A 17,301-nucleotide genomic window follows, 5' to 3' on the forward strand; every position below is an offset into this window, starting at 1 on the left:
TGCGGAAGCTATACAGCCAGATGAAGACGAGGCTGAAGCACATGCCGAAAGTGATGTTGCAACTATAGTGCCGCTCGACCCCAGTATAGCAGCTGCTAGACTTGTCGAGTCGCAGCCCGGCGAAGCAATGAAACGGAAACGACCTGGAAGAAAGGCCACTTCGGTAGACGACTTTGAGCTAATCAGGGTTTTGGGGAAAGGATGCGCTGGCAAGGTTAGACGAAATTTTCACAGAATCGTGATGTTCCTTGACCTAACGCGATCGCCTTCCATAGGTGGTGCTGGTGAAACACACAAAGACCGGCGGGCTCTATGCGATGAAAGCCATCATGAAACGTCACGTTCTAGCGCATCAAGAGCTGACTCACACGCTTGTGAGTTTAATCGCCAGTCGCATTGGCTACATGCTGATGGCAGATTTCGATTTCGAACAGACCGAGCAGTCAGTGTTGCGCCGGATGTCATCAACAGAACTTTCCAATCCGTTCATCGTCAAACTATGGTGGTCGTTTCACGATGTCGATAACCTGTACCTCGTTTTGGACTTTCTGCCGGGAGGGGATCTCGCCACACAACTGTCTCGATGGGGACGACTTGGCAGAGATCGCGCCCGATTCTATACATGCGAAATAGTAGAAGGGGTGGAGGCCCTGCACGCTGCCGGTATCATATATCGCGATTTGAAACCCGGTATGTGTATCATCCTGCTCTTTACGGCGTCACTAGACTAAATGGTTAGCGTCAATCATTGTCTCAGAAAATATCCTGCTCGGAGCCGATGGACACATCTCGTAAGCATTGGGTCGATATCAAAATATGGAGCCTACTTGCTGAGTCGAATCACATATCTAGCTTGGCAGACTTTGGTCTGGCAGCCGAGTTTCCTGAGAGTAAAGGTCCTTTGGCGGCAGCACCCCCGTGGATGACAGGGTCTAGCCTGTCAACAGCTAGCTCTGGGCTTTCTACAGAACCCTTGAACAGTGGCAGGGATCAAGCGACTTCATTCGTAGGGACAGCCGAGTACTTGGTAAGACTTAGAACCACTGGCCTAGATATCTGGGCTGTGTAGCAAGCTCATCTGATGTCTCGATCAGGCTCCAGAGGTGATAAAGGGGCTGCCCTACTCGTATGAGGTAGATTGGTGAGTCAAACTCGTCGTTCGGAATCGAACCTTCTTGGCTCAAGCTTGATGGAACAGGTGGGCACTGGGAACCATGCTATACGAGGCGCTCATCGGCAACGTACGTGGCATGGATACTCGTACGGAATGCTCATGGCAGCTCATTCTGATTCGCGCCCGAATAGACGCCCTTCTGGGTCGACAACCATGCGGAAATGTACATGCGGGTCGTCAACGAAGAGCTGAGGTTCCCCGAAGATCGTGTGCTGGACAAAGAGACCAAGAGTTTCATTCGAGGACTGTTGCAGGTACAGATTTAGAATACCGTTACGCGCACCTTAGCAAGTCACTGACAGATGTCTTTCATTTGGGCGCATCCCTCACTATACAGAAAGACCCAGTTTTCCGTCTGGCTGAGCCTCGTAAGCCCCGATGACGTATGGCAACAAGATCTATCTTTTGAACTAATGCTGATCTCGCACCAGGTATTCGGAAGCATCCCTATTTAGGTAAGATATATACCGATCTCGATAGCGGAACGATCCAGCTGAAGATGCCTTGCCGATTGTAGCCATGGTCGAGTGGGATCACGTAAAGCACAAACGTTACATTCCTCCATACATCCCGCCGACTGACAAGAATTTGGAATACGATTTTCAAAACTTCGATGCCAACTTCCTCGAGATGGATCCGGCGCTCAAAGCGGAAGGCGCTTCTACCTCGGGAGACTCGGAAACGGACGATGCCGAAAGGGATGGCATAATCGAAGCAGATGCGAATGCTTTTGACGGGTATCTATACAAACACCACGACATCGTGTCGGTTCACGAGCCAGACGCGTCTGAAACGGGGGGCTCGCACGGCGAGAGCGAGCAAAACACGAAGGAGGCAGCAACGGGTGATACGGAGCCTTCGTCGCCATCAAACTCGGACACCACGACGGACACCACGACCGAGATGGAGGATCCGGTTCCCGACACTACGGTTACTCCCACGCCCACCGTAGAAGCAGCGACGGCCATGCTCCAGCGCATTCAAGCGCTGACGAACGAAGCCGCCGCGAGCAACGTCAAGACGTCCAGGCATTCTCGCGAGATCATGAACCGCGGCTCCATGGACCGTCTTTCTATGGACCGTCTGTCGCGAACGATGGCGAGCGAGGACGATGACGAGTGGGATATCGTCGAGGATAACCCTGACGCGGTCGCTACCAATGGACGCGACACGCTCTTCGCTCGCGGCGTAGTCGACAAGTACCGTTTGGCCGTATTGAAGAGGCGAGAATCGACCGTGAGGAGGAAACCGAGCGTCAAATTCAAACGATCCTCGCCGAGCTCGTCTCAGGTCCTGGGTCGTGCAGGAGACGAGGTCCCTCCTTTGCCGACGACACCTCGTGCTTCGGGTCTCAAGTACCGCCTGAGAAATCGAATGAAGACGCCGAGGTCATCATCTGCGCAATCGCCTGACGCAACTCCCCAGCCGTCGATGATGAAGGAGTCGGGATCGAACCTGACCGTGGGTCCGACTGGTGGCACCCAGCGTCAACCTCTGGCCTTGAGGAGCGAATCTACACAAAGTGTTAATTCGGCTTGGTCGACCGAGAACGGGTCTGATGGAGCGATGAGCCTCGATAGTCGGTTGACGGCAAGAATTCACCCAGAGCATCAGGGCGACGTGAGACGGGGCAGTGCAGGGGTGTAAAACGCGGGCCTAGCTGGGCTCGTATAGTCAGAGAACGAGGCGCATAGGGTAGTTGTCGAGGGAAGATATAACGTCAAGACGGCGGGCTTGAACGGGGGTTTTGCACCGCAAAGCATGCTCATGTCGTCGATGGTATACCGGTTTATAGTAGGGATATCAAATCGTTCTCGTGCTTACGTCTCTCTCTCTATTTTGCTGTGCCGTGAGGTCGTCGTCGATGGTGGTGGCTTGACGGAACCTTTTGCTTTGGAACCGTCTTCTTCCGATTCCATCAGCACATCGGCCCAAGAGCCCTGACGCCCTACTAGCTCGTGCTCGTGCTCTTCGCGAGATTTCTTCTCGTTTTATTTTGGTCATTTCGTTCATCCCATCCATGCACACAAACTCCTGCTGTCGACCCTTGATAACCCACCCGTCGCTGTCCTCTCGAGATCCCTAAACCCTGCTCGTCGGTACATGGTCTCTGGGGCATCTCGACAGCAGTCGGTTGATCGCTTATACACGAACGCCTAGTAGCTAGCGTCTCTCCCTGGACGGCCCCCGTATAGGGGTGGGAAGAGGTCGACGTCTTTCAGTACACCCATTGCCTCCTGCTACCGCCTCGGATCACGTAGTCAGACGACACACCGTCGAGTCTACCTCTGTCGAGTAAACACCATTCGCCTCCTCTTGACGTATGGACAGTTACATATCTCGAAGACGGCAGACGTCGAGAACGGATTCGGACAGCGGCAGACCCTGGGTCATCTCCAGCATGAGAGGTCGACCGGAGGCTCTGCCTCGATATAGCACACCGGATATACGATCGAGACATGGTCATGATCGAGGTCGAACGAGATCATACTCTCAGCGGATACACCTCACTGCACATCGGATAGGCACCTCTCGCTCGTTCAGAGGTCTGTACAACCTGTGCAAGAGATACCCGTTGATCCCGCTCGGCATCATCTGGTTTTTCTTGCTCGCCTTTCGTCCGATACACTTTTGGCATACCCACAAACGGACTCATGGCTGGAGTGCGAAACCACATCCGACTTTTTCTCACCTCATGGTGCACGCTCATACCTACTGGTTGCCCGCAAGTGTGATGAACGCCTTGATGCCCTGGTTGCCGGATAGCAAGGGCAGGATGTTCATGTGGACCTATCCCATACCCGAACTCGTCGAGGCCAAGCACCCCATCGAGTTCGAGGTGCCTCGACTCGAACCCGCTCTACGCAGAAAGCGGAGAAAACTACGAGACCATCCTCAACCTCCTCCACAGGATCAGCACTTCCAGCCATGGGAAAAGACCGACCTCGTCTCGACAGCCTTCCTCTCGTTCAACGTCCTCACCATGCAGTCTCCCAAAGCGAGATCGTTCCGCGATCTCCTGAGAAAATACCAGAAATCCAGGATCCCACCTGCTTACGAACACTTGATCGATTACAACTTTGTCATGGCCTCGCCAGCCTGGCACGATCGGGCGGCGTGGGCGGAATTGGAGACGGAGCAAGCACAGTATGGGGACCTGGTCATCATGGATGAGATGGAGGAGGACGATAGCAAGAGGATGCCGGAGAATGGAGATTTCGGAAAATCGTACAGGACTTGGCAGACGTTGATCGAGCGAGCAGAGGATGGAAGAGGACGGAAGGCATTATGGTACTAGTGAGTGCAGAGGCGACGCCAGGGTGCGAGGATCTCAGGCTCAATCTGCATCATGTGCCGTGTTCGCAGCAAGACCGACGATGACGCCTATACGATTATGCCGAACCTGCTCAACCATCTTCTCTCGCTCGACTACCGAGAGCCGACCTTCACCGGGTCGACTCTGGGTTGTTCATATCGACCTCATATGTACTTTCAGGGACTGGGATATGCTTTGAGTTACCCATTGGTGAGTCGTTCCTCTGCTGGGTCACTGTCGCACAAACACGTCAGCTAATGGAGGAGGATGCTGTTCATCAGATCAAATCGCTTGTCGAAGCGAAACTGACCTTTCCTCACACGGTGGGGTACGAAGATCATCTAACAGGCGCCTGGATGCTTTCGTTGCCTCCACATCCTAAATGGAAGCACGTCGATCCTGCCAAGATCCCGGAACGTAAAGGGGTCGACAATTTCCTCAACTATCTACCACCCTCACCTGAACCGCTCAGCGGCCTGATACGTGCGGACACGTACGGCAAGAGCGTCAGCTGGTTCTGGTGGTGGGTGTCCAAGACAGAGACGACCATTACGGTTCACGGCATGAAGACTGTCGAGGTGCGTCGACTCGAAGCTTTACTGACGGCTCATCTGCAGTAATTGATCAGACTCGGTTTTGCTCAGGAATGGGTGCAAGCCTGGCAGTATTTCGAAAAGCTCTGGTTAACGCCCACCTGGGTCGGACAGCGGGCGAGAACGCCATACGAATGGCAACCGCCCGAGTGGATTCAACCCTTTGCCGAGCCAGGATTGCCCAACACCCTCAACATCTCGACACATTGGGAGAAATTCCATTCGCGCCCTAGCAAACACAATCAAACACATGGCTACCGACAGCATCCGCCGCACGACTCGTATCCTGGTGTCGGGCACGAGTTAGGCTTGCCTTAAGCTCGATCACCCATCTCATCACTACTTCCCGTATCAGACCCGTCATGGTGGCCTTACGACCCTGTCAGCTGCGTCTGACCACGTTACGAACACGACTCACACCTGTCGTGAGAATACGAGCATCCAAATAGAACAGCATCAACCATGTAGCAGCCGAACCTCGTCGATATAATCATACTATAGGTCCAGCTGTCGATCGCCGTCAACTACGTCAATCCTTAAGAGCCTCACAAGCCGATATCGAAGAAAGGTCCACTCCACGAATGGTCGACATCTGCCATCAGACCCGAATGCGTATGAATGATATAGATTATGAAGAACGATTGACAATGAGTAAGACTATATCCAAGTGCTGGTTATGCGATGTTGACGTGATTGTTGTAAATACTATGTTGATGTATGAAGCTGATTGTGTTCTGTGTGCGGACGAGAAATACGGGGCAAGGGGAGATGTATCGAGAATACTGCGACCTCCTGGAAGGTTTTTGTTTTTGGTACCCTATTCAAGGGCTTCACTTGTCGAGGTAACCGACGAGGGTGTTCTCGAACTTGGCCCTGATGCCGTTCATGTCAAGACCGGTGGCAATGGCGAGCTGCAACCTGATCCTGGCCTTGACCGGGTTAAGGAAACCGGCAGAGATCCAGTCTCGGCCGGCAGGTACCGCACCCTCGTTGCTTTGGTGCCAATGTAGTATCAGTGATAGTCTGCTGTCAACGGCTTGAGGAACGGGCTCACATTTTGGTAGAAGCGACGATGGGGAAGCCTTGCTTAAGCAACCTTTCAACCTCGATGATGGTAAGGTCGCTCAAAGAACCGGCTCCGGTACCGGCAATGACGATTCCCTTGGCTCCGTTGTCGATAGCCTCCTGGATGAGCTTCCAGTCGAAGCTTTGGTGGCTAAAGTATACGACCGATCAATTAGGATAGCCCACGACGAGACTGTAGGCGAGAATACTCACCCGTAGAGAACATCGACCATGGGGAGCTCGTTGACCGAGCTGATGTCGAAAGTCTCCTTGAAAGTCGGTTGACCGGCAGGGTAGTAGAAGAACGGCTTGGTAGACAAGAACCCTCCGATGTTACCCTGCTCGACAGCAGTGAAGGTATTGATGGTGTTGGCATTGTTCTTCTGAGTGTAGAGGGCGCTTCCGATACGGTCGTTGAGCGCGATGAGGGCACCTCGGTCCCGAGCGTCGGGCTCTCCAGCGAGGGTGACGGCTTCCAAGAGGTTGGCAGGGCCATCAGCGGAGATGGCAGTCGAGGGCCTCATAGCTCCGACGAGCACGACGGGCTTGCCGCAGTTGACGACGCTGTCCACTAAATGAACAAGCGTATTCGGTTAGGCAAGAAAACATAAAAGTGCTGAGGACACGAAGGGGACGTACTCAAGAACGCGGTCTCCTCGAGAGTGTCGGTTCCGTGGGTGATGACGAGCCCATCGGTGGTCGATCCCTCGGCACACAAGACGGCATTGGCAAACTTGGCGATCTGCAAGACGATGGTCGAGTTGAGGGATTCCGAAGCGATGTTGATGATCTGGGATCCCTGGACGTTGGCGACGTCCAAGAGCTGGGGAACGGCCTCGATCAGGGCGGCGATGCCGACGACACCGGCCGTGTACGAAGTGGTGTCAAGCTCACTGGAGGAAGACCCGGCGATGGTCCCTCCGGTAGCAAAGATGGCAACGTTGGGGAGCGATGCATTGTGAGGTCCAGAGTAGGTGATGTTCAAGCCAATGTCGGTCGGGAGGAAACTCGAGTTGCCAGAGTTTGCCCGGGCTTCCAAGGGGAGAGCGATAGCGAGCTGAGCAGCACTGGCAGCGAGGAGAGTGATGAGGGATCGGCCGAACATGGTGAGGAAGAGGGGAAGAAGAAGAAGAGTGGTGGGAAGAGATTATGGGTGAACAGCTAGTAGAGCAGCGGGCGTTAATGTTCAGGCTCACCTCGCTGCTATCAGCCTGCATATATACGTCTGCCCGGCCAAGAGATGGCTCGTCCTATCATCTCGTAGATTCTACATTCGAAATAAAAGAGGGCCGCCGAAATTTGGGGTCGCAAAGGCTTTGGCGATGGCGGACAGGTCGCCGACGACGACCACGACGAGGATGGGATATTCGACCAACTTTTGATCGAGCCACCCTCCGCGCGCCAAGTCACTTTGATCCGCGAAAGCCGATCACCCGAAAATCAGGAACCGTCTCCCCGCGCTAATATGGACCCGGATGAGAGATTACGGGGACGAACATCTACGCCTTGACCCGAAAAAAAGTTCGGTAGGTCAGTACCTGTTCATGTCAGATTCTGCCCAACAGACTCTTCCAGCAAAAAATAAAGCAGACCATCACCTCGTAGGGCCCAGAACTCGAGCGTGGAGCGCGATCTGAAGTGATTGGCTGTTGACGTACATCAAGCAGGCTAGCTCACATGCCAGCCGCTGGCCTACGCACACGCCTTCTTTCAGACAGATGATTTCCCTTGGCTGCCGTTGAAACTCCAACCCGAAGGCTATCGTGTATCGAGCACGATTTCCCATTCGCGGAGGCTTATGGCACGGCAAGGTTTCGAAACGCAAGTCACGATTTCCCATTACATCGGGATCAAAAATTGCCCACGTTTGATGGTGGCTGAGTTTTACCGTGAAATTCGAAAATGCGTTGCTGAGCGTGAGTTGACCGAGCGGCTCTGGCGACTGTGCAGATGCCTATCGTGATATGTGAGAGCTCGTTGATAACCTTCTCCGATGTGCTCTTACTGACCGCCTCATCGATCGCTGTAGTTCAAAAAGATATGGGACGATTCGCGAGTCGTCGGCAAGCGGACTGTCCAGCTTATGGTACCTGTCCATTTATGGGAGACTGGTTGGAACGTTCTAATTTACCTTGCTCTAGCTCGGTTAGGCCATAAACCGTCTTTGCTCAGGTTGTACTTTAGATCGTCATCAAGGTCATCAGCTCTAGCATCCCGCCTTGCGCTGCGAGCGTTCGCGATTGAATGGTGAAGATGCCATATAAGGTCAAGCAGAATTTCTTTTTCACGGTTACAGCAATAATGCTGTCCCACGAAGGAGGATGTATGTGAATGATCAAGGCGAACATGTACAGCTCCGGTTTTCCCTCACAGCCACGATACCATTGCCGTCCAAATTGCACAAGGGAGTAGGCGTGGGTGATGTCTCGCTACAGACTCAAGCGGGTGGAAGGCAGAAGTTGTCTTTGGGCAGGGGGAAGGCAAGGGGGGCTCATTGGTCTTGAGCCGATAAAGTGACATCGAATGATTGCCCTGAAGGCGAAGATCCATCATTTGTTTCTGGGCTGGTCCGTTCGATGGTTGGGGCTATTGACGTTTGAACGGCTGAACGAGACCCTACGGTCGGCAGTATCGATTCCGAGATAGCACCGGGATGTACGCGGCATATACAGGCTCTGCTTGTACGCCAATGGTAAAGGTTCCTTTGCGGCGGTGGTAATCGATCGACTCCAACCAGCATGTAAACCGCTTTTTGTTGGAATCCGAATCGAAATTGCCGCTAAGTCTGATAGGTTTTGTTTCCTCCACCAGGCCTTGAATTCTGTCGACACAGGCAGTAATCAGACTGGGTTCGAGGTCGAAGGTTGACTGTTCACCCTCAGTGGTAATACGCTCATAGGTGACTCTGTCCTTGCTATGAATTTGGAAGATCAATGTTCCCGCGAGGCGCTATAACAAGACCGATCATACGCAACATGAATCTTGAGCCAATTGGAGAGTTGCTACTTAGACTACTCACATGATCCGCTTTGTTGTACAACCTGGCCAGTAACTGAGCGAAGGCAACATACTCCAAGGGTTCAGAACTGGCTGTGATCGCCATATTGACTAATGGTCGTATAAAATGACGTCTGATCCTCTGACTCGATGCAGCAAGCACAACCACCTTAGCCTGCTACCCGTCTTTATACATGATCAAGATACTCGTAGCATCGCCAGACCCGAAAACACCAAGACAAATTGACAAAGGAAGCGCCAAGATTTCGTACACAGAAAGCATCTCCGCCCTCTTTCTACTTTTCCTCCCTGACTCGGCAGGCAACCGTCCAATGCAGTTGCGGCCTGGAATGGCCGAATCGGTTGATCAGGACTGAGACTGAAGCTGAAACGGGATTCTATCGGGCGCGGTCGGAGACCAAGATTGATGGAGTTTAGACCAATGAGCGCAATGCAAGTCCACTATCCCCGAGTTCGTGTTCGTAAGTGATTTCATCAATCTCTCCATCATCATCGTTACAAAACCAAGAATCGTCATGGATACATGAACGAGTCGAGTAACATAGCCGACAAACGACGGGAAAAGACCAATAGTGGCGGGTCGGAAAGAGAAAGCGAGAGGTATCAAACACAGAGACGTCGGGGATTTTATCGATTGTTCGTCTATGTGGGTTTGCTCTACTCGTCGTCCTCCTCCTCGGCGTCGCCCTCACCGTCACCACCAGCGGCGGCAGCGGCCCTCTTCCTCTTAACACGACCGGGTCGTCCACCGGCAAGGGGAGAGTTCAAAGCGTAGTCGAGGTGCTGCGAGCGCGGTATAGACTGTCAATATAGGTGCAAGTTGCTCTTTTGCCAGCGCCACGGCTCACCTTCTGGGAGTCCAATCGGACAACGAACGAGGGAACGTTGACCATCTGCTTTCCGACACGGATGTGCCTCTGCCTGATGAGGACACGGGCGTGGTGGACGGACTTGGCGAGACTAGAGATCAAAGCATCACGATTCCACCTGTCAATCCCTCCGTCCTTGCGTGATCCATCTTGCTACCTGATTCCCACTCACCCGCTCTTGAAGACCTGGGTCTGCAACCTCCTCTCCAAGAAGTCCTCGACCTTGAGGGCCAAGACGTAATCCAACCTCATCCTGGAGTCATCGAGCACTCCGATCCTCACGAGTCGTCGAATCAAGGCGTTACCCTCGAAGAGACGCTTGGGGTCCTTGTCGTCGAGCTTCAAGAGCTCTCGGGCGGCTCGTCGAATCTGTCGACGGGGTTCATGTAGCAAGTTGATGCGTGATAATGATTTGCAGTACGAGAAGTTATGTTGAGCAAGAAGAAGGGATGAAAGAAGTCAAGTCCGGGTTAGCTCAAACACCTTTCAGCACCAGCCATTTCTACCGGCTTACGCACCTTGGAAAGGGTCAACTGAATCCTCCAGATCTCTCGCTTGTTTCGGAGACCGTACTCTCCGGCGAGCTGTGATGACAAGGGCAAAGAAGAATCTCAGTACGTTATTCCGTCTGAACCGGGAGATGTACAGGGTGGGGTGCGAGAGGTGCAACGGTGCGGTGCTCGGTTCCGGTCGACGAGCGAGAGTTGCGGGTAGAACATCTTGCTAGAACGGTTGTGCCGGTTGTCTTGGTCCCGACTTCTTTTCTTTTCTTGCATTCGCTTGCTTGCGTCTTCCCTAGATTTTCTCCCATAGCCCAAATCTTCCGGCTTCTTCCCTCGTCTGCTCGTCTGCCAGCACCATCACCAGCGCCGATATCCCGCACCACCACCTGTCACATCTCCATGTATTTGTCGAGACCCACCTTGAGCTCGGCATCGAGACGAGCGGACTCGTAAGGACGACGGGGAACCTTGTAGGTCTTGGAGTGGGCCCTGGGAGCGCTGTTGATCGTAGAACCGTAACGAGAGGACGTCAGCGTTCAGAACATCCTGGGCCGGTTCATTGAGAGCTCGAGGTCGACTAACAGAGGCATCTGAGATTTGGCGAAAAGTCGAAATTCGAGAGAAAGCGATTAAAAGTTTGACGACACGAGCGGATCAGCTATTCGTTCAGTCTTCTTCCAGAGTTGACGTCCGAGAGATGATATCAAGGGTGTGAGAGACGACTCACTTTTGTCGATGGGTGTCGAAAGTTCCGGGGAAGGGCACGACGTCGACGGGTGTGTGGATTGACGAGTTGATGATTTCGATATCGAGATCAGACCAGGAGAGCCCGGACGGCGCGAGAGCAGCGAAGCACGGTCGAGGCAGGCAAGGCGGTTGGTTGCTAGGGCGTGAGCCGTGGCTGGGTGGTGGGTGAGGTGGGCTGGGCTCGCGCGAGACACTCGCAGGGTCGAAGTGTGCGAAAAGACCGGATAGAAGCGCAATCCCTTGCGAGGTCTTCAAGCGCGATCGAGCGGGACGCGCTTCTAAGTATCGCCGACTTTTCCCTACTGGGCTTTCAGCACGGCGCCTCGCGACCTCCACCTTTGGCTGGCCGTGCCGCCTGGACCCTACTACCCCTACCGGATCCCGTCACACTCTCTGGCTTCGCAGGGGGGGACTCTGTGAATCTCGGAGCGAGCGAACCTCTCACGCCCAGGACTCGGTCGAGATCAACCTCGAACCTCGTCAAGATATCGTCTTCGTAAACCCCCCTGGCTCTTGCTCGTTTTCGTTCTAGGCCACCGACAACCACCCTCCCATCAACACTGTGAGCGTCAGGTCCTGTTACCTCCCGATAGATCGAGGTCAAAGGTCGAAGATGAAAGGCATGTTACGGGTCAACATCGGGAGCGGACGGACGGACACGATTGGCATTTTCGTCTTGCTGGATCTCTTCTCCCTCTTTCGATATGTGTGCGAGGCCGTGTGTGTGTGTGCGGATGGATCACAGGGAAACGGATTATGGAGGACAACGGTCGACCTTCAAGCGCCGCAATGGATGTGACGGAGGACAACTATAGAAACGACGATCATCATCGAAGGATTATGAGAAAAGATAACGCGAGCAGCAAACCCGAGAGGAAGGAAGGATTTCTCTGACGCTTGAGAGGGAGATGCGGACGGAATTGGGAGAAGGATGCAGGACTTGCAACAAAGAATCACAAGCGGGAGGTCTTGCGATCGACATGCGCTATTCGCAAATTAGAAAGGCGACGACAATCGATACAGCGATACCAATGGGGTTGACGGGGAAGTGTCCATTTGGCCTCCTCCATATCCGAGACGGAGGCATCAGGCAACAATTCTCGTCGCCCATATACAATCCATACGCACACTCGCCCCACACACGCACACACGCACATACGCACATGTATCGAATTAGGGAAAGAGGCTCGCCGAGGCAGACGACCGTCCGTTTGTCACTCGATCCGACCCGTATCATCGACTTCATCATCGACTTGGCCTCGACCTCCGATCTAGATCGTTCCCAGTTGGCGGAGTACGTCTTTACTGACAATCGACCTTCCCTTTCTCTCACGACTACCATAGTATAAGGACCGAATAACCTTTCAAAATGCCTCACTCTTTCGGTATCAGGGCGCGAACGCGTCACATGTTCAAGAAGGGCTTCAAGGGTCAGTCCTAGTCGAATTAGCCAACTGGCGAATTGCGGGGGTGGAATAAGGAAAAGCTGACAGGAGTCGTAATGGTGCGGCGGAATAGAGCATGGTGCCCCCAAGATGGCCACCTACTTGTCGACCTACCGAATCGGTGACATTGTTGACATCAAGGCCAACGCCGCTGAGCAGAAGGGTATGGTAAGTAAAGTTACCTGCCGAACAGAATGGAATCCCGAAGCGATTTTCAGTCGGCTAACGATGATCCCCTCTTTCCGCCTCACAGCCCCACAAGTTCTACCACGGAAAGACCGGTATCGTCTACAACGTCTCCCCCCGAGGAGTCGGTGTCATCTGCTACAAGGTCGTCAACGGTCGATACATGGAGAAGCGTGTCAACTTGAGGGTCGAGCACGTCAAGCACTCCAAGTGCAGGCAGGAGTTCTTGGACCGGGTTGTCAGCAACGCCGCCAAGAAGAAGGAGGCCAAGGCCAAGGGAGGTGAGTCGATGCCGCGGATGCCCTCGAGCGGGAAAGAATGGTTAGCTGACAGACGAACCGTTCTTTCTGTTGCGTGCCATACACAGAGTTCGTCCAGCTCAAGCGTCTCCCTGCCCAGCCCCGAGAGGCCCACACCGTCTCCACCTCGGACAACGCCCCCCAGACCCTCTACCCCCTTCCTTACGAGACCACCATCTAAGCGAGAGCAAATGTTTTTCGTTTCTTTGTGGGCTGGTTGGGCAGATGATGATGACGAGGAGGAGGATGTGTATTCAAGAGTCTTTGTTCACTATACAACTCGGCGAGATGAGAATACATGTTACCACATGACGAGCTGGTTCGAAACGTGATGCTTTGCGCATCGGAGCCGGCCAGACCACCTCTAAGCTTGACACGTGGTTCGGGTACGCTGTGTTGAGAACCTGTCTGCCTTGGCAAATGTTCATGCGGGAATCCGAACGCATCGGCCTATGTTTGTGTTTCGTTCCCTTGTCCATTTTAAAGGCTTGGTGGGTCAGCACGGACGAGCCACTCGATTTTATGTCCGTTCCCCGCTGTTCTCGGTGTATTGCTCGTCCCGATCAATCGGACCGAAAACTGTCCGAGAACGATCACTGACCGGGCAATGGGTGAAACAAATGAGCATTCAGAGGTCATAAGCCATGGCCGGGTGGACTTGGATCAACAATACCAGAACAACCATGACGGCCGTACAGACCAATTCACAAAATCCAATCGATCAAGTAAACCAATACGCTACCTGATTCGACCATGTCGTCTCCACTCTACATCGGTCTGGACAACAGCACGCAAGCCCTCAAAGCTGTCGTCATCGACCAGCACTTGAACACGCTGTACGAACACCGACTGGACTTTGCCGACGACCTACCAGAATACAAGACCAAGAGCGGGGTCATCATCGCTGACGATGGATCCGTCTTGGCACCCGTCTTGATGTACGTCGAGGCGATGGAGAAGGTGTTTGACAACCTGAAATCACAGTGAGTGTTTTCACGATTCGGCGACCGGTCCCGAGCTGACGAAATGCGGGTGGTCAGGGGTCTCGACTTTTCGCGAGTCAAGGCGGTATCTGGAGCGGCCGCTCAGCATGCTATCGTCCTCCTCAACTCCAAATACCGAGCTGCCTCTGAGGGATTATCCTCGGACCAGTCCCTGAAGACTCAGCTGTCCGATGTCTTTGCCTCCCCCTTCGCGACCAACTGGCAAGATTCGACTACGACCAAACAATGTCGAGAGATGGAAACGGCGATTCACCAAGTCGCAAACGGGTCGAGCCCTGGAGCGAGCATGGCCCAAGTGACCGGCTCATCGGCACACGAACGGTTCTCGGGACCTCAATTGAAAAAGGTCTACCAGACCAACCGGGAGGTGTTTGACAAGACCGACCGGGTGTGCGTTTTGAGCGCCTTCTTGACGACGTTGCTGTGTGCCGATGGAGAGGTGAAAGCGGTCGACGAGGCGAGTCGGCCTCACTCCAACCTTTTTCAAGAGGACACCAGGTAGCTGACCCTGATTCATTATGCGTCACCGACATAGGCCGATGCATCTGGAGCGAATTTGTACTCAATTCCCGATCGCAAATGGAACCCGACCCTTCTCGGTTCTATTGTAGGCGCCGATACGGCCAACGACGATGTCCAGCGTATGATGGGCGCCGTCGAGCGCGACCCGAGAAAGAGCGCTGGTAAAATCGGAAAGTGGTTCCAGGACCGTTATGGATTCGCTTCAGGTGAGTCATTGTGTCGACCCGAGCGTGATTCCAAGCTGACCTAGTAGTATCCGTTGAACAGACTGCGAGGTAGCCTACTTTACGGGTGACAACCCGGCTACCCTGCTCTCGTTTGCTTTGGTGCCGTGAGTCAACCTTTTCAGACCAGTTGATTTACGGATATACAGCTAAGATGATATCGGACATATCAGGGGCGATGCTGTGGTCTCGCTCGGAACCTCGGACACGGTTCTCCTGGCGACCGAAAAGTACAACCCCCATCCGAATTACCACATCTTCCCCCATCCTGCTGGCAACGACAAGAACGGCGGTGAGCGATACATGGGCATGTGAGTCTGTCAAAGAAGGACCGAAATTTGGTGTCCAGTACCCTGATACCTCTTGACGATCCAGGCTTTGCTACAAGAACGGATCTTTGGCCCGAGAGATGGTACGAGATGGAATCAACGGCTCGTCAACCAAATCTTGGGACTCGTTCAACAGGGCGGTGCAAGACACCCCAGCGCCCAAGCTCGACTCGAAGGAGAAAGACGTCTTCGGTTTCTACTTCCGAGACCACGAGATTATCCCCCGGAACGTACAAGGACTGTACCGTTTCGACGCTGAAATGGACATGGAATCGGAACCGCTCAACTTGAAGTCGCTCGACGCCGTACGCTGGTCCACATCGGACGCCAAGAGGATCTTGGAATCGCAGTTCTTGAGCTTCAAGAGCAAGATCAATCAGCTCTTGCCTGCAGACTCGCCTAGCCTTCGACGCATCTACGTCACTGGTGGCGCGAGCGCAAACCCCGTCATCACATCTCTGCTGAGTACCGTACTCAACGCTCCCATCTATGCGGGTGGCAGTGCCCAGGGATGTGCTATGGGTGGTGCTTACCGGGCGGCCTGGTGTCACGCCAGCAAGCAGGGCGGGGATGTCGAGTTTGCCGAGTTTGTCAAGAACAGCAGGAACGCCAAGGAGACGGTCGAGGCCGAGGGCAGGGTCGTCGCTCAGCCTGACCGGGATCTGGCCAAGGTCTATGACGATCTGTTAGAGTCCTGGAGAAAGGCAGAAGCACAGGTCATTCAGGCTTGCGCAAAGTAGCTCCCCGGTCTTGGTCCATTTCATTTGCTGATGTCTCGGAAAGGTTCTCATACCCATGATTGTAGTATCCACATATAGTTGTTCAATCTCTCATGCATTCAGGCGATCTATACAAGCTTCTTTTGTCCCAAAACCGGGGTCGGTTGAGCTGGGGCTTCCTTGATGGCAACGACTTCGGCCACAGGGATTTCCTCCGTGATGATACCGATCGGTTTCACCTGAGCCGTTCCGACTTCCTGGACAGCAGCTGCTGTCTTGACCTGTTCCGCAGCCCGCCTCTTCTCAATCTCGTGCATGACGTCCGACTTGACGTGGCTCGCACGACCGAGAGCGTCTCCTAGCTTCAAACCCGTCGAGTCCTCGATCGAATGGGTGATCTTGCTTCCGAGCCCTCGTGCGTCCTCAGTGAGGTGTTCGGCGCGGTACATGGCAGAGGAGAATGTCGAGGAGAGTTGTCGGTTGATTTCGTTGTGCTGAGCGGCCAATTCGGGGAAATGGGCGTCCTCGACGTTTGAGAGGTATTGTCGGACATTGCGGGAAGTTTTGGGCAGGAAGTAAGGAGCAGCCGAGACGAAGAGGAGAGGAGGGAGTGTCAGACGAAGCAGAATGTTCCCTGTAATCGAGTTTTGTTGAGAAAGGAAATCGCACCGTGAGCTCAAATATGGTGCTCACTGTTTCGAGCCAAGACGGATCCAGCAAGTCCGGCGACACCGACGTAAAGGATCCCAGGGGTCAGAGGCTCGTCCTTGGGAATGACCGACTTGACTTCACCTGCAAGAATGCCGTTCCAATCCGATGGTGGATCAGCAGCAAGTTCCTGTTCATTTGCATTTGGCCAATCCTGCTACCCACGCTCAACTCGTCGCTCAAACTTGACCCACTTGTCGACTCCGCGGTCGACCTGAACCCGAGCATCTCCCAAGATATCACTGACAGCTTCTCTTGCTACCTTGACATGGGGGACGAGGGGGTTGGGCTCCTCGACCAGAATGACTTTTGGTGCAGGACCAGGGTAGATTGAGAGCTAGAGAAGCACGATAATCCGTTTCAGCTACGGATATCACCTCGACATCTACCTAGAGCCTTACCTTTTCCTGAGACATTCCGGGACCGTTCTTGATGCAAGTGAAGGAACTAGACCGAGGCTGGACCAAGCTGAATGACCATGCAGCCTGAACAACTCGAAACTACATCGTTCGGGTCTTTGACCTCATCAGTCGACCATCTCCCTCGCTATCGCTGACGGCATTCGCATGCGTCGTGCACC

The 17,301-nt window shown here is 53.7% G+C and overlaps 8 protein-coding genes across 8 annotated transcripts; 4 read left to right on the forward strand and 4 right to left on the reverse strand.

Moving 5' to 3' along the window:
- Positions 1-45: 45 nt before the first annotated feature.
- On the forward strand, positions 46-1,801 carry HD553DRAFT_366576 (kinase-like domain-containing protein; the record flags this gene model as incomplete). Its single annotated transcript, XM_046184106.1, has 12 exons — positions 46-214; positions 276-374; positions 435-690; positions 758-791; positions 853-918; positions 982-1,027; positions 1,095-1,141; positions 1,199-1,241; positions 1,306-1,428; positions 1,512-1,542; positions 1,606-1,629; positions 1,692-1,801. Coding segments are annotated over exons 1-12 (966 nt in total), but the record flags the coding sequence as incomplete, so codon positions are not given.
- A 2,068-nt stretch (positions 1,802-3,869) lies between these two features.
- On the forward strand, positions 3,870-5,658 carry HD553DRAFT_366580 (uncharacterized protein; the record flags this gene model as incomplete). Its single annotated transcript, XM_046184107.1, has 4 exons — positions 3,870-4,471; positions 4,541-4,700; positions 4,772-5,068; positions 5,135-5,658. 4 exons carry the CDS (start codon positions 3,870-3,872, stop codon positions 5,399-5,401), a joined length of 1,326 nt encoding a protein of 441 aa, XP_046038882.1. The 3' UTR covers positions 5,402-5,658.
- Positions 5,659-5,913: 255 nt separating this feature from the next.
- HD553DRAFT_268334 (asparaginase) lies at positions 5,914-7,253 on the reverse strand (the record flags this gene model as incomplete). The annotated part of the gene is made up of 4 exons (XM_046177574.1): positions 5,914-6,076; positions 6,138-6,299; positions 6,362-6,719; positions 6,788-7,253. 4 exons carry the CDS (start codon positions 7,251-7,253, stop codon positions 5,914-5,916), a joined length of 1,149 nt encoding a protein of 382 aa, XP_046038883.1.
- A 437-nt stretch (positions 7,254-7,690) lies between these two features.
- On the reverse strand, positions 7,691-9,251 carry HD553DRAFT_322345 (uncharacterized protein; the record flags this gene model as incomplete). Its single annotated transcript, XM_046181282.1, has 7 exons — positions 7,691-7,794; positions 7,826-8,090; positions 8,154-8,238; positions 8,280-8,452; positions 8,520-8,577; positions 8,808-9,097; positions 9,168-9,251. 7 exons carry the CDS (start codon positions 9,249-9,251, stop codon positions 7,691-7,693), a joined length of 1,059 nt encoding a protein of 352 aa, XP_046038884.1.
- Positions 9,252-9,359: 108 nt separating this feature from the next.
- Positions 9,360-11,344, reverse strand: HD553DRAFT_306529 (uncharacterized protein). The gene is made up of 7 exons (XM_046179288.1): positions 11,266-11,344; positions 11,121-11,128; positions 10,958-11,036; positions 10,554-10,619; positions 10,208-10,404; positions 10,015-10,126; positions 9,360-9,949 (listed from the first exon to the last, which is right to left on the reverse strand). The coding sequence occupies exons 2-7, from the start codon at positions 11,126-11,128 to the stop codon at positions 9,824-9,826; spliced, it is 588 nt and encodes a 195-aa protein (XP_046038885.1). The 5' UTR covers positions 11,266-11,344; the 3' UTR covers positions 9,360-9,823.
- Positions 11,345-12,548: 1,204 nt separating this feature from the next.
- On the forward strand, positions 12,549-13,433 carry HD553DRAFT_177945 (ribosomal protein L21e-domain-containing protein). Its single transcript, XM_046176936.1, has 4 exons — positions 12,549-12,715; positions 12,804-12,898; positions 12,984-13,197; positions 13,284-13,433. Exons 1-4 carry the CDS (start codon positions 12,655-12,657, stop codon positions 13,394-13,396), a joined length of 483 nt encoding a protein of 160 aa, XP_046038886.1. The 5' UTR covers positions 12,549-12,654; the 3' UTR covers positions 13,397-13,433.
- Positions 13,434-13,853: 420 nt separating this feature from the next.
- HD553DRAFT_348330 (putative xylulokinase) lies at positions 13,854-16,094 on the forward strand. The gene is made up of 6 exons (XM_046183370.1): positions 13,854-14,198; positions 14,256-14,676; positions 14,755-14,947; positions 15,009-15,072; positions 15,139-15,276; positions 15,341-16,094. Exons 1-6 carry the CDS (start codon positions 13,969-13,971, stop codon positions 16,032-16,034), a joined length of 1,740 nt encoding a protein of 579 aa, XP_046038887.1. The 5' UTR covers positions 13,854-13,968; the 3' UTR covers positions 16,035-16,094.
- Positions 16,095-17,182, reverse strand: HD553DRAFT_281366 (apolipo protein O-domain-containing protein). The gene is made up of 4 exons (XM_046178131.1): positions 17,123-17,182; positions 16,887-17,058; positions 16,707-16,805; positions 16,095-16,647 (listed from the first exon to the last, which is right to left on the reverse strand). Exons 1-4 carry the CDS (start codon positions 17,135-17,137, stop codon positions 16,142-16,144), a joined length of 792 nt encoding a protein of 263 aa, XP_046038888.1. The 5' UTR covers positions 17,138-17,182; the 3' UTR covers positions 16,095-16,141.
- Positions 17,183-17,301: the final 119 nt, after the last annotated feature.

Source organism: Filobasidium floriforme (genome assembly GCF_021052385.1).
Source record: "Filobasidium floriforme strain CBS 6241 chromosome Unknown HD553scaffold_4, whole genome shotgun sequence".
NCBI lineage: Eukaryota > Fungi > Basidiomycota > Tremellomycetes > Filobasidiales > Filobasidiaceae > Filobasidium > Filobasidium floriforme.

What these genes read in the sequence shown, in the direction of transcription:
- HD553DRAFT_348330 (XM_046183370.1), top strand. Translation starts at nt 13,969, where the DNA reads ATGTCGTCTCCACTCTACATCGGTCTGGACAACAGCACGCAAGCCCTC. An exon ending in CCGTTATGGATTCGCTTCAG is followed by an intron (nt 14,948 to 15,008) that starts GTGAGTCATTGT and finishes TCCGTTGAACAG; the next exon opens with ACTGCGAGGTAGCCTACTTT. An exon ending in CTCTCGTTTGCTTTGGTGCC is followed by an intron (nt 15,073 to 15,138) that starts GTGAGTCAACCT and finishes CGGACATATCAG; the next exon opens with GGGCGATGCTGTGGTCTCGC.
- HD553DRAFT_177945 (XM_046176936.1), top strand. Translation starts at nt 12,655, where the DNA reads ATGCCTCACTCTTTCGGTATCAGGGCGCGAACGCGTCACATGTTCAAG. An exon ending in CCGCTGAGCAGAAGGGTATG is followed by an intron (nt 12,899 to 12,983) that starts GTAAGTAAAGTT and finishes TCCGCCTCACAG; the next exon opens with CCCCACAAGTTCTACCACGG. An exon ending in GGAGGCCAAGGCCAAGGGAG is followed by an intron (nt 13,198 to 13,283) that starts GTGAGTCGATGC and finishes TGCCATACACAG; the next exon opens with AGTTCGTCCAGCTCAAGCGT.
- HD553DRAFT_306529 (XM_046179288.1), bottom strand. An exon ending in TTCAGTTGACCCTTTCCAAG is followed by an intron (nt 10,405 to 10,553) that starts GTGCGTAAGCCG and finishes CCCCGTCGACAG; the next exon opens with ATTCGACGAGCCGCCCGAGA. An exon ending in ACCCAGGTCTTCAAGAGCGG is followed by an intron (nt 10,127 to 10,207) that starts GTGAGTGGGAAT and finishes TTTGATCTCTAG; the next exon opens with TCTCGCCAAGTCCGTCCACC.
- HD553DRAFT_281366 (XM_046178131.1), bottom strand. An exon ending in GTTTGAGCGACGAGTTGAGC is followed by an intron (nt 16,806 to 16,886) that starts GTGGGTAGCAGG and finishes GCATTCTTGCAG; the next exon opens with GTGAAGTCAAGTCGGTCATT. An exon ending in ATCCGTCTTGGCTCGAAACA is followed by an intron (nt 16,648 to 16,706) that starts GTGAGCACCATA and finishes ACTCGATTACAG; the next exon opens with GGAACATTCTGCTTCGTCTG.